The following is a 14,448-nucleotide window of genomic DNA, read 5'->3' as shown; positions in this document are numbered from 1 at the left end:
GTACAAAAGAATTGGGTATTCCCATTTATCATCAGCTGTGACTGAAAGACTAAGAGCTTAAAGAAGAGTAAAGTAAGAGTAAAGAAAAAGTAGCATCTATCACGTATGGTTCACGAGTTCACGCACTAAATTGCTAGCTTCTTTCACTATTTCTAGTGCTGGCCTTCTCAAAAACACACTGATTCCTCGCTTTCCAAGTGCTCCAACACAACGCCGCTATGAGGAGGGTCTTTTGTCTACCGTCGAATTGAGCCGCTGTCCAGGATAAGACTCGTTGCCACCAATTGAAAAAAGTTTCTTCTTCTCTCATCCATAGGTCAGGGGTTATTAAGCTTAGGCTCCATATTATTGAAGACAAGGGCATTGGAACAAAGCATGAGAAATTGATTCAGCCTTCAACATGCATCTTGGACAAGTGGCAGGAGTGGATGTGAACCGGCTGTGAACTTGTTGCAACACCGGAAGCTTTTCATGAAGACTTTTCCATAGAAAAATCTTAATTTTATGGGGTAATTTCAACTCCCAAATGCTATTCCAGACTCTGTTGTGTATGTTCTGGGACCTCAATGAAATAGGAGAATGAAAGAATCCATAAGCAATTTTGTATCCTGACCCAACTTCATATATACCAGATTTTGTCCAGCACCAATTAACTTCATCCTCCTCCTCTGTTGGTTTGATTGAAAAAATTTTATTGCATATATCAACTGAAAAAATCGACTCAATCAGATTTTTATTCCAACTTCTATCAGGATTTAGTAACGCATTAACGTAATACACTAACGATACGCTAACAATTAATACTATTATTTTAAGTTTATAACTATAACAAAGATAATATATTTTTTACTACTCTTAATCAAGAACTAATAATTAATTTATTCATCCACGTAATCAAAAAATTATTTTAAAAATATTATATACTATTTTTTTTTTACTTTTTATTTCAAAACAATAAAATTAACTCTAACTAATTACTAATAATACGTTTAAAATACTAACCTTGTTCTATCTTTAACTGTTGCCGTTTCCTTGTTGTGGTTGTTGCGGGAATGTGGGGCTGCCGTTTTTTTTGTTGTGGGGATGTAGGGTAAACAAAATGAAGAAGAAAAAATGAAGACTATGGATAAGAATAATGGAGACTATGAACTGAAGAAGAAAGAATGAAGGAAGAAGAGAGTTGGCATTTTCATCAACGTATGGGAAGAGAGAGGAACCTGCCACGTATTGATCATGCACAACAAAACGTCGGTAACGTTTTGATCAAAACGTCAGTGACGTTTTCCACATAACGACGTTGACGTTTTTCTTCCAGCATTTGACGGCTATTATAGCGACGTTAAACTCTCCTGTTTGGTCATTTTGGTGGGTAACACCACCTTTGGCCCAATACTAAAAAAAAAATTCTAGATTTCTCAACCAGTAAAATAAGTCAACAATATCATTTTATTAGATCTGAAACATTTACTTGTACATATAAACTAATCTATAGAGCAAGTGCTAATATATAATATAATTTAATCTATATTTACAATCCTCATCAAGTCATCAATAATCTCCTTCCTCCATTGATGGAAACAATGTCAATGACAAGTTCCCACCATTCAATCATGACTTACATTTCTTCAATTGTTTATTTGGAGCTTTAATTTTATCCAAACCATTCCCATCCATATCAAAGGGGTTGTAAAGAGCAAATGTATTATTCCTTGGCGTACTATACTCAAAATGCAAATCCTTAGCAACAAGAGCATGCAAAATATGTATAATAAATTATTTGCTTACGAAAAAATTAATACATATTGTTGAGAAGAATTAATCACATTAGATGGCTTCCATATGTAGCGAGGCTGGAGGAGCTGGGTACGTACAGCTGGGGTTCGGCAGCACTGGCCTAGTTGTACCGGTGCATGTGCAGAGTGGCAAACAGACATGTTGTGAAGTTAGCGGGCCCGCTCCAGCTACTGCAGTCTTGGATCTTTTGGCGGTTTCCTCAGTTTAGGCCTGCAGGACATGAGACGTTTAGCTGGCCGTTGGCGTCGAGGTACTATACTGGGCCTATACTTTTTCAATATGACTTAGAGAATTGCGTGTATGTTAATACTCTATTGCATAATGTAAACACAGATATTAGTATATGTAACTCATGTATATGGTGCAGATGGGCAGGTTACAACCCTTCCGGTAGCGAGAAGGGTCCGAGATATATTATGAATCTACTACTATATACATGGCGTGATAAAGATTCATTAAAAAATTTATATTTTTATTTGAATAAATATTAAATATTAAATAAATTCTAAGTACATATTGTTTCCTATTTCGGTTTTATTTTTGTAAGCTTTTTAATCTTAAATAAATTTAATACAAAAAAGGGAATTAAATAGATTCTAAACATAATTTATTTCCTATTTTATTCTTTGTTTTGTTGAAGTTTCTTAGTTCAAATTGAATTGAAATTACCAAAAAACAAATTGAAAACTCCTTAAATATAATTGGAAGAATTCAAAAATTCAGAGTTTTATAATTTGTAATTTAATACACCCTCCTTTTGAATACAAATATTTTCTAAGTCAAATTGGAAGAGTATAACATTTAGGGAAAAAAATGTTGGGGGAAGCAAGTATTTTACTGATTAAGTTTCAATTAAATCTTTTAAGAAGTTATTAGTTTTTTTTTTTCATAAAAAAAGAGATCTTTTTCTTGGCAGCTAATATTAAGAGGAAGGTAATTTATCAAATTTACCCGTAAAAAATTATATTATTCTTAAAATATGTTTTATATATTTTAAAAATTATTGTCAACACTATTACAAACCTATAAAATATGAATTAGTTTAGAGTAAAGAGATGCCTTATGTAGATTTCTCAACTAGTAAAATAAATCAACAATATCATTTTATTAGATCTCAAACATCTACTTATACATATAAACTAATCTATAGAGCAAGTGTTAATATATAATATAATCTAATCTATATTTACAATCCTCATCAAGTCATCAATAATCTCCTTCGTCCATTGATGGAAACAATGTCAATGACAAGTTCCCACCACTCAACCTTGACTTACATTTCTTCAATTGTTTATTTGGAGCTTCAATTTCATCCAAACCATTTCCATCCATATCAAAGGGGTTGTAAAGAGCAAATGTATTATTCCTTGGCGTACTATACTCAAAATGCAAATCCTTAGCAACAAGAGCCTGCAAAATATGTAAAATAATTTAAAACAAAAATTATAAAATTAGAATAACATAACATCATTGCTATTAACCTACTACTCTTGATACATACCGCTTCTCTAATAGCTTTGGAGACATGGAAAAGTCTATGCAAATCTTCATGTTCCACACCACATACCACCTTTATCTGCCATTCACCACATGCATTTTAATAATTAAAATGCTAACAAAACCCATTGACAAATAAGCTTGAAATTAACCACCCAAAATAGTTACATAATAATAATGATAATAATGTTACCAAAATATCAAGGGGAAGAGCTTCAAGGGGAGAACACTCAAATTTGAGAGTGATTTTATCACTGCACATTCTTTTCAATGGAACTTGCACCTTATTGGAAACCACAACCCTCTTCCTTCTAAATGTTAGTGTGCAAGGACTACTCATGGTGTGTTTACTAAGAAAATTTTTTTTCTTCTCTTTTTTGGCTGCAATATGCAGCATTCGAAATCCAAGGTAGAATTTATCTACCATTGTCACAATATCCTAAAAGGAAAATAGTGGAAACAAAATCCAACTTTTCCTAAAAAGATTGTCAAGCGGATCAACAAATTGAGGAAACAACATGGAAAAGACCACGAACAAAACCTATTTCTATTGGGAGATCCTATATTTAAGGTCATTTCTATTTATGCTTCTAGATATAAGAGAAAATTTGGTATCTTTTCAAAGATTGAGTGAACGAAACCGGTCCAGAAATCGAACTCAAAATTATAATTGAAACCAAATTGATAAAAGCTGCCTAATTGATTTAAGAATTGAATGCTAAACAAGCCTAAATTAGTGTGATAAAAATATTAGTGGAAAGTGTTAGCAAAAAGAATTTTTTTTTATTTAAAAAAATTCTAAAAAAAATATTGTTTTGTAACTTTTTTTTTAAATATCCTTAGATCTTATCCTTATCCTAAACTTAAAAAACCATGTCACATATAAGTCTAAAATAAATGCCTAAAAGGCTAAAATATCTTTGTCACATTTTGGATATCACAGAGTACAAGTAAATAAGCAAACAAGTAAATAACCGTCCAAATCTACAAGGAGGTATTGATTATGATATGATTATTGTGTCATAAACACAATCACACAAAAACACACTAGTCAGGTTGAATCTCATGCAACCTACAATACAAAATAAATTTCAACCTGCTAAATTTTAAGAATGACCCCGCAGTTTTCCGAGATTCCACACCTACACCGGGCAATTCCAAGTGGCTGCAGAGTTGTGTCTAATCAGGTAGAGAATCAAATCTTCACAATGTGCACCAGGAATGTACAGTTGAAAAGCATCAGAATATTCACAAGTAAAACAGATGCAGGCAGAGGTTGTTGGCATCAACTGTTTGTGAAGTAACAGTGGCAGCTGAGGCTGAGGAATTTCATATCCTTGCTTATGCTGTAAAACTTCAGCATCATAGCATTTCTGAAGCTCAGCCAAGGAGCATTTGATGCTATCACCAGAAAAGCTGTTGTTCATGAGTGTACCAGTTTTGTATTCTAGAGGTCATCCAACTCAACGAGCTGAGCCCGCCTCTCAGCTGCCTTCTTCCGAATAAAAATGCCCCATCTCAAAGCTGCCTTAAGCTTTAGCCAGCCCACGACGGCCTTTCCTGACGAACGGTTCTGCTCATTGTCAAAGTTGTAGCTCATGGAGTCTGTAGGCATGTAGTTAGATAAACAAGGGTATCCATCTTCGGCATTTAACGGAGTGCGGGGTTGGCCACCCATATTAAAAATGCGTAGCAGATGCTGCATATCTTCATTCTCTAGCATCTCGTGACTTCTGCTTCTAATCTCCTCCGCTGGAAAGTAATCTTCATATCCTCTATAACTAGGATTAGAAATGCCATTAGTGTGTAAGCCAGGAGTGTCTATTTGTGTTGGACCATTTCTTGGAAGTTGAGCATGGTGTGAAGCACTCATCATCTGGTTTGGTAGTGGGAACATTGTCTTATCGTACTGAATTGAAGAATTAAGATTAGCATTCTGCGGTTGCATTGAGAATCTAGTAGCTGCACTATCATGATAACCTGCACACGTAATTTAAACATAGTTAATTAGAAGCCAATAAATACTCATGTGAACATTGGACAAACATCTAGATGATAAAAAAAGTGCAAAAATATTTGGTTACTCTTGCTAATATGGCAATGGCACTGTATTACTTAGAACAATATACCTGCAAATGTTACTCCTGGATCCATCGAAGGTTGCCTTGTAGGTACAGGAACAGGTGAATTTGGGAAGGAGGTCTGGTGATCAAGCAAGTTTGAATTTGAATAATTATGGGAATCCATTAAATGTTGAAGTTGAGCAGTGCCCAATGTCTTCTGATTGTAATTTAGGAGAGACTTGCCATCATACTCAATTACATGCATCCAATTTTCATATGCCATCTTCACCAATGTGTCCACATATACCTATGAGAACAAAGACCATCCATATATTCATAACTAGCATCTTTTCTTTTGTGCCATGCTTTAAACAATATAGTGAGTGGTATTACATTTATATTAAGCCAACTTCTTAATAGTAGATACCCTATATAAGAGCAATATGTTTTAAACTTTCTTTTCATTTTTTGTAGAAGAACAAGAGTTTAAACTAGCCCAATGGTTGCTCCCATAAAAACTCGAAGATCAAAGAAAACTAAGCAAAAATTGACCAGCAGTCAAGGAATTCTTTGTTAAAACATTGAATAGCCTGGTTATTCAATTAAGAGTTGGACACTTTCAGATGAAAAATTACTTGTAAAAATAATAAAGTTATATGGAAAGAAAAATCATATTATATATATGAAGGAAAAATGTCTTAATTCCAAGTATCCAACAGTATTGTCCAAATATGACATGAATGCAAAACTTACTGTGCAGATTTACTTACTTTTTGACTATCAGAGAGAGAATCAGCCGAGTAGTATTGATCATTAGCTATTAAGCCACTCAACTCGTAGATGTTATTGAAAACAACACCAACACTCCTTGCATCATCAGGATAGTACACATAAAGTTTTCCGCTGAGAACACAAGTCTTTGCATGTTCAACGAGGACATCCCACATTTTATTTGACATGCCACTCCCAAGAATCTACATAAGGAAAGTTAAGCTATGAAAAACATAGATCAATGAAAAAATTTCAATCACTAAGTTAAACAATTTGATTGAACTTCAATCCCCCTGAGAAATGGTGTCTACATTCTTACATTTCGCAACCTCTGTGGGTCTTTAACCACAAGTCTAAGGACATCTTCAACAGTAAATATTCCTGCTCTATTTAACCTTTTGTGAAAGGACCCATCCTTGCCGATCTTCTCCAGTCTCCAGACCTCATCATTCAGGGCAGGTGGATAGTGTTTCTTGTATACTGTAACAAAGCAGATGTTCTGTTACAATAAGGCTGGGAAGGACAGACAGACTTCAAATAATGAGGTTATGTACTTCAGTACTTACATTCTCCCCGGTGATCTTTAACAGTGAAAGCTTCTGTTTTGGCTTCACGAATACGCTTTCCCTCATTACAATCTGAGGAAACTTTGAGCCCCAACCTGAACTTCCTACTCCTTATCCAGCTAGAGTTGTCTGTAAATGTAAGCTCACCCAATGTACCTACACCATCCTTCAGTATCACTTGCAGATCACCAGTCAAAAGAGGTCTCTTTCCTTCTCGCTCTTTCACAACATGGCTCTCAAATTCTTCTTCACTCCAATTATCATCATCCTCATTATTGAAATCCCCTTCAAGCACAATAACATCTAATTTTGCACATGACTCTGGACCAGATGTCACAATATGGCCTGTGCTTGCATCAACCAGGACAATATGTATGGCTGTGCCCTGCTCTCCCTCCACTTTCCCACCGGTAAAGAGAGGAAGAGATAACCTGGTCTTGAATTGTAATTGTAAATTGCCAACATCATGACCTTCTATTTGCTTAGGAGAAGTCCTGTATTTTACTCTGAGTATTAGACAAACACATTGTAGAAAACTGTTTTAAAAAGCAAAAGAGAAAAATATACCTCCCACTAAGCTTGGCAGTGCCTAGTTTTGCTAAAGCACGCTCCACTTCTTCACTAACCTGTTCAGCAACAAGCAAGAATATGATATAGGACACATCTATGATCATACATCATTCATTTTTAAGTGGCACATACATCTGGGGAAAAAAACCATTCATGCTAAGTGGCATATATTTACAATAGTCAGTATCATTCACAGACTTGTTTCCATTGAATTCTATTGGAAAACACTAGATACTGCAGAACAAAAGGAAAGATTATATCATACTTTTACCAAATAGGATCTAACACATTTATGAGTAAATAAATATTTTATTTCAATACAACTCTCTTAAAGTACTAAAGTAAACAGATAAATGTTTCAAGTTTTTAACCTTTTCAACTAGTTAATGTTTGAATGAGATCTCTAGTTCTCTATCTGACTTTGTCTCTCATAGAGTGACATCTAACCAAGGACTAAAACAGTCTAAAGGACAAAAGGGTTTCCAAATGGACCATGGGTAATAGGTGAAAGTGAAAACGTCTAGAAAATCAAACAATATGAACAAAATTTCCTTACAACTCTACGTAGGATAGGCTCCAGTGATGAACAAAGTTTCTGCAGACAGTCCACCTTCAGGGCTTCAACAATTACACTGCAGATGGATGTAAACAAATGAAGAACAAGATTAAGACCTACCTACAGTCCTACACATGTGAATATTAACATTTTAAGTGTAAACTATAGCAGGTATCTAATTACACATAATTGGTAGGGTCAATCACAAGTTTGATTTCCTTAATCATATTTACCAATTGTTACGGTCAGCATGCAAAACCTTTATATAACTTGCCTGAATCCTGTATTTAATACCACACCTTAATACCATTAATACTTTTAATAAAAGCATTTATACATATACATCCAAAGATTCACAATTACAGAGTCTAGTAAAGATAGTTTGCTTTGAGGTAAAGGTTAATAAACGAATAGCATCTAGAATCAGATAAAGTGACATCACATAATTTGTCATTTCCATTTATCATTTAGTATCCTTCTCTTTTCAGCTAAAATGCTTAATAGGTTCGAGCATAAAATCTCTTTCTTTTATTTTGTTTTTCCGCAAGAAAAAAAAATGAGGGACGTGAAAAAATGACCTGGCCAACGCAGGTCTCTTCTTTTGAGGTTCATCTTCATCAGCGGAGGTTGAATCCAAACTTCGCTTCTCCCTTGATCTCTCCAAGTACGTCGTTTGCATTGTTACCTTCTCAGCTGAATCTCCCTTGTCTGCTTGCTAGCTCACAGTTAAACAGTAAATCGAATTGTACTCTCTTCAGCTCAAAAACAAAAGTTCGCACCTTTTCCTTCGTTTTCTCACAGCCAAACAAACATGCAGTGTTTGCTAGCAAAATTTTGTGGCGGAATCGGTTTTAAAAGGGGAGAGGGTTCGCGTGTAGTGGATAGAAAAGTAGAAAGCTTGAACAAAGATGAAAATCTACACAAAAGGAAAAGAGTTCAGAATCTCTGAAATTTCGCCGAAGGGGTCTGAGAAAAGAAAATGCAAAGACCTTGTATCCTTTTTTAGTTTCTTTTTGAGTAACGGTGTGACTGATGCTTTAACGGTTTGCGAATCTGGGATCGGTAGTTACTAGTTAGCTGTCGGTGGGGGCTTCGATCTTGCGGCTTAAGTAGATCTTGAGCTGTTAGCCGTTGGATTAAGAATCTTTGCCACGTGGGCCTCACGTTCACACTCTCGCTTCTTCTTTCTTCCTTTTCTGATAAAACATTTCTGTTGACTTTCAAGAACATCCATCCTTGGGCCTCGGCCCAACTTCTAGAAAGACAAAAAGCCCAAAGGGATGGGTCAACGTCAAAGAATGAGTGTTGAATTGTGAGGTAGCTTCCGTGAAAAGAGGGGGTTTGGAATGCTGAGGTGGCAGATGTGTCAAGAAAGAGGGCACAAAATGACAATCGGTCCTTGTGTTTTGTGAGCCATCGAATCCATCTCTCTCCTCTCTCGAAATCTCCATTTCCGAGATGGACCAATCCGATCACCAGCCGCACCTCCACCCCATAGTTTCGGACCGCGTAACCGTCAAAGGAGTCGTCACGCCGCTCGCTCTTCTCCCCGACGGTAGGCTGTGGTGGTCGGAGGGGCTCCAACGAAGCCTTCACCTCGAGAAGGATGTCCTCTCATTCGTCGCCAATGGCCCTAACATCACGCTTAGAACCATCCAGGAGGTCCGTGCCGGCTGCTGCAGCACAACTTCCGCTGGCAGCTTCGTCAGACGCGACGTCGTTTTCCAGCCATCCTCCAACGAATCGCACGTCCTCTGGTGCCAGAAGCTTCGGGAATACATTGAATCTCTCGGTAAAAAGCTAATACCTTATCCTAATTCTCTTATTTATTAAGCTTAATCATACAATATTAGCATGAATATCAGAATATATGTATTAATGTATATGATTATGTATTTATGTTCATGCAGGTCGACCGAAGAGGCTATTTGTTTTGGTTAACCCTTTTGGCGGGAAGAAATCTGCTAAGAAGGTATTTTGGAAGAAAGTGTCACCTCTTCTTTCAGACGCTCAGATCGAACTTACTGTCCAAGGTCCTCTCTTTTCTTCAACCATATTTCACTTATTTATTTTTCTTTCTCTTTATTTTGTTCATGTAGTTTTGATCATCTTGTATTTCCTCAGAGACTCAACATCAGCTCCATGCAAAGGAACTTGCTCGTTCGCTCGATCTTTCCCAGTACGATGGGATTGTCTGTGTTAGTGGAGATGGAATTCTCGTTGAGGTTAGTTTCATTGCCATTGGTACTCTGTAGATGTGAATTACTCTTGTGAAGGATCAAGATCAATAATTCAAAGAACATAGACAGTTCTATGAAGTTAGGTTATAACTGAATTTCTGTTTCAGTCTGATTCATGATGCATTTTCAGATTCAATCCTCGTTCTTCTTTTCTCTCATTCTCTAACTTTTCTACTCTCTGCTTTATTGATTCTCGTCATCCTCTAATTCTGCAAACCTTCACAACTCTGTGTATGTAACAGTGATAACTCTGTATTTCCCTTGATGTTTATAATGCAAAATGGTTTGTTACGCTGCTAGGAAATCATTTATTTTCTCTGCTTCATGCATATATACATGTACTTTATGTGTAAGAATTGACAGGACAACACCTTTACTGAGGTATTCATCCAATATATTTGCTAATGTTGTACTGTGAATCATTCTCATGGATTAATTGAAAAGTATTTAGTGAAGTTTTGAACTTAGCACTATTTATGTGAAATTGAAGTCTCAGAATTTTGGGAGCAGAGGCTTTTGGCCGGCTACCCGTTGAGTTCAGAATGCCTACTGGTCTTTGAGTGGAAATCATGAAACACTGAAACCTATGTGACTTACCTTCTAAATTTTGAATTTTAACCTGTGGATTATATATTAGTGCAGCGACTCACTAGTTCATTTATGACATATTTTCTGTCCTATATTGATTTCCTAATCTTACATAGACAGTACATTTTAGTAGGTTGTAAATGGACTGCTGGAAAGAGAGGACTGGCAAACTGCAATAAAGATACCCATTGGAGTAGTTCCTGCAGGTGGGCTAAGTAGAATTTATTACTTTGCTTGTATTTGGGCATGGGTGGGAGTCAGACATAAATCTACTTTGGACTGATTGTTAGTGAGAATGGTGTGATAGGGGGCTAGTAGTATTTGCTAAATGCTGTTCACAAAATCTACATGTAAACGGTCTCTCTGTAGACATGATACATGATAGAGCTCAATGGCGTCGTTTGATTCATGTAACCGACCCCACCTAGTGGGATAAGGTTTTGTTGTTGTTGTTGTTTGTATTTTTTTTTCCCTCCTGCTTTCTCTCTCTCTCTTTTTAATTTTAATATTTGAGTGCATCATCAATCATACAAAGTTAGTTACGCAAAGCTAATAAGATGTGCCATGGTTTTTGAAGGGACTGGAAATGGCATGGCAAAATCTCTTCTCGATTCTGTTGGTTATCCTTGTAAAGTAGCTAATGCGGTTCTTGCCATCATACGAGGTTCCAATCTATTTAAGTCGTTTCAACATGTCAAAACTTGGCCAATATATTTTTGCTCCTTGCTATTATGATAAGAATATCTTAATAATGACAGGCCATAAACGATCACTTGATGTGGCTACCATCAGACAAGGGGAAACCAGATTTTTCAGTGTGCTGATGCTTGCATGGGGTAATTACTCTCGCCATTTATTGAATATGCTTATGAAGTGGTAGCAGAATTGCTGAAACATCCAGCCAAATAGTTTGTTGTTATGATTTTCTTTGTTAATTTTTCTCTGTCATTTCTGAATATAGTTTGGGCCATGATGTTCACTCTAAAATATTCTCTATAATATGGTTATATTAATTAAAGACATTGTTATATTTCAGGTCTGATTGCAGATATTGATATTGAGTCCGAAAAGTATAGGTGGATGGGAAGTGCTCGCCTAGATTTTTATGTTAGTAAGCCATATATGATAATTAATGTGATGATATGTCCATTTAGGAAGCTCTTCTCTTATTGAAATGCTTGCATGTAATATCAATTGCAACTCATCCACTTTAGTTTTGGGTTATAATATAAAGTTGTTTATGACTTTTAGAATGCCTTAAACTACCTTCTTCAGAGAAAAAAGGCTTTTGCTTTGTAACAATAGAATCAGATATAACTAGTGGCAACACACATTAATGCTAAATTGCTAATCCAGTTTATTGATATATTCTTTTATTTTGTCCGCTGTTTTTATTTATTTTGATAAAATCCCTCTTTAATTTTGTTATTGTTTCTTTTCAGTCTTCTGCTGTTACTGTCCACTTACATCTTTTCTATGGTAACCATAATCATCCAAAATATAAAGGGAAAAGGAATTACATCATGGCTTTGATATTAGGAAACTTACCTTCCTTTAGCAAAGTTTTTCTTATATTTAAATTCCTCGTCTTGTTCAATTGTATTTTGAAGGGTGGTTCTGACCTCAATTTGTTTTTGCAACCCAAAGTGGACAACCCAAGCATAAAATTTGACATAACTATGCGTTTCTGAATTTGCATCTTGTTGTTTTGAATTGCATTGGTGTACCAGTTGTACTGCAATTAATTTGACATAAGCAATTAAAGACTAAGTTATGGTTCACTTTAGGCTATCTGTCGATTTCTCAATTTGAGGCACTACACCGGACGTGTTTCTTTTGTGCCTGCACCTGGATTTGAAGAGCACGGGGAGCCAAGTAGTTACCCTGGCCAATCCACCAGTGAAGGCAGCAACATAGATCCAAGTGAAGCAGAAAACACACAGTTACAAAAGCTTGGTTATCAAGGATCCAATATAAACTTGGAACATCTAAATTGGAGAGCTATAAATGGGCCCTTTGTTTCTGTCTGGCTTCACAATGTACCATGGGGAGCTGAAGATACAATGGCAGCACCTGATGCAAAGGTCGGTTTTGTGTGTTTTAAGCAGCTAGATAATTTTTTTTACACTTAAAGTTTCCCGTAGTTGCAAAATCATTGCTGACAAGTCTTTTGGCGAATGCAGTTCTCTGATGGTTATCTAGACTTGATCATAGTTAAGAATTGCCCAAGGTTACCTTTGTTGGCAATGATGACAGAATTGAATAAGGGAGGCCATGTAAAATCTCCATATGTCACGTACCTAAAGGTTTTACCACCAATATATTTCAGTTTCCCATTTTTTCGGTAATATATATACTCACATTGAACTCTGCAATTTTTTAATATACTATCCTGCAACAATTTGCAGGTGAAGGCTTTTGTGTTGGAGCCTGGTCCACGAACCAAGAAGCCAGAGAAGGAGGGTATAATAGATTCAGATGGTGAGGTTTTGGCTAGGGGTAAAGGGACTTACAAGTGTGATAAAAAAGGTTTGATGGCTTATGATAAACTTGAGATAACAGTGGATCAAGGTTTGGCTACACTTTTCACGCCTATTTGATGTACACTTTGATTCAAGTATTCATTGGTCCATTACATACGTATTCCAGGCATATATGGCTTCAAGTGAGGAGTGCTAAGGGGCTAGCAATTTTTGTGTTTTGTAACCATCAATTGGCCATCAATAGTTTTTTTAATAGTGTGAGATTACTTCCAATGGTGGGAGATCACTCATTTTTCTCTTGATGGTTAAGTGCTGGCCACAAAACACAAAAATTACTGGCCCCTAGACTTTTCCGGCTTCAAGTTGTATATGCCTAGTTGTACAGATTGGGTTGTGTGTCCTGTACAGCTCCATATATATTGGAATGAATACAATTTTGCCAATTTTCCTTTGCACCACAAAATTCATAGTAGTATATATTGAACAAAAACAAAGATGTTGGAGATTTTTCAACCAACTTTTTTTTCGTGAGAAGTGGGTAAACTGAAACAATGTTCTTTTGGTATGCTATCGTTAAGAATTGAGGGAAGATAAAAAAAATAAAAGATATATACAAAAAATGTTCGTAAAGTTACTCATTCTGCCATGGCAAAAATAGGTTAGAAGTAAGAAACACCGTGCTTAAAGCTCCGTTTGTGTATAGTATAAGACATGGATTTTATATAGACATAGATACAAAATACATGTTTTATGTTTGGCAAAGAACATACATAAAACACATCACATTTTAAAAAGTCAATAATACTCTCATTATTTATCTTTACCATCATCACTATTATCTATATTTCTTCAACAGCTACACTAAGTCTTTTCTTCCATCTCTATTCATAAAAAAAAATCCAAATAACAAAAATTCTAATAATTTTAACAACAAATTTAATACATATTTTTTTTCATTAAACAGCAATTCTCATTTTAAATTTCTTGTGTCAATCTTAAGTTGTTGAAGCGACTATGAACGAATGGAATATCAAATTAAAAAATTAATTAGAAAGTGAGATATTTCAACAGCATAAAAGCCAACAGCAAAGAATTGAATAAAAGAAAAAATAAAATTTTATTTTAAAAAAAAAATCAGAAAAGGACAAATAGAAAGATGAATAGAGATGAAGATGGACGCACAATAGGTTCGATGATAGAGGCTCTCGTGAGACATGACGGAGACACAAGTCGCATATCAGAAGATTTAGAAGAAGGAAGAAGACAGTGGCAGAGACACTTCAATAAGAGGAGGTTGGTTGGCCATGAAGAGAGAAGAAA

The 14,448-nt window shown here is 35.7% G+C and overlaps 3 protein-coding genes across 4 annotated transcripts; 1 reads left to right on the top strand and 2 right to left on the bottom strand.

Annotated features, from left to right (window-relative positions):
- LOC107619989 (F-box protein At1g61340-like) lies at positions 2,883 to 4,189 on the bottom strand. The gene is made up of 3 exons (XM_016322215.2): positions 3,485 to 4,189; positions 3,296 to 3,370; positions 2,883 to 3,204 (listed from the first exon to the last, which is right to left on the bottom strand). Exons 1-3 carry the CDS (start codon positions 3,716 to 3,718, stop codon positions 3,001 to 3,003), a joined length of 513 nt encoding a protein of 170 aa, XP_016177701.2. The 5' UTR covers positions 3,719 to 4,189; the 3' UTR covers positions 2,883 to 3,000.
- LOC107623069 (calmodulin-binding protein 60 C) lies at positions 4,580 to 8,786 on the bottom strand. The gene is made up of 8 exons (XM_016325210.2): positions 8,396 to 8,786; positions 7,818 to 7,893; positions 7,259 to 7,317; positions 6,692 to 7,185; positions 6,445 to 6,605; positions 6,125 to 6,328; positions 5,421 to 5,661; positions 4,580 to 5,271 (listed from the first exon to the last, which is right to left on the bottom strand). Exons 1-8 carry the CDS (start codon positions 8,494 to 8,496, stop codon positions 4,739 to 4,741), a joined length of 1,869 nt encoding a protein of 622 aa, XP_016180696.1. The 5' UTR covers positions 8,497 to 8,786; the 3' UTR covers positions 4,580 to 4,738.
- LOC107623332 (sphingosine kinase 1) lies at positions 9,173 to 13,641 on the top strand. Of its 2 annotated transcripts, XR_001616441.2 has the most exons (11): positions 9,173 to 9,609; positions 9,728 to 9,850; positions 9,942 to 10,042; positions 10,779 to 10,851; positions 11,223 to 11,309; positions 11,404 to 11,481; positions 11,682 to 11,752; positions 12,433 to 12,729; positions 12,829 to 12,951; positions 13,054 to 13,310; positions 13,491 to 13,641. XR_001616441.2 is itself a non-coding variant. In XM_016325546.2 (10 exons), exons 1-10 carry the CDS (start codon positions 9,276 to 9,278, stop codon positions 13,243 to 13,245), a joined length of 1,479 nt encoding a protein of 492 aa, XP_016181032.1. In that variant the 5' UTR covers positions 9,173 to 9,275; the 3' UTR covers positions 13,246 to 13,612. The 2 variants fall into 2 exon arrangements, 1 of the variants encoding a protein (XP_016181032.1); XM_016325546.2 differs by having other exon boundaries at positions 13,054 to 13,612.

This window comes from Arachis ipaensis, chromosome B10 (genome assembly GCF_000816755.2).
Source record: "Arachis ipaensis cultivar K30076 chromosome B10, Araip1.1, whole genome shotgun sequence".
In the NCBI taxonomy this organism is placed as follows: Eukaryota; Viridiplantae; Streptophyta; class Magnoliopsida; order Fabales; family Fabaceae; genus Arachis; species Arachis ipaensis.
Note: the sequence above shows the minus strand (reverse complement) of the source record. Positions and strands in the feature narration are given on the sequence as shown.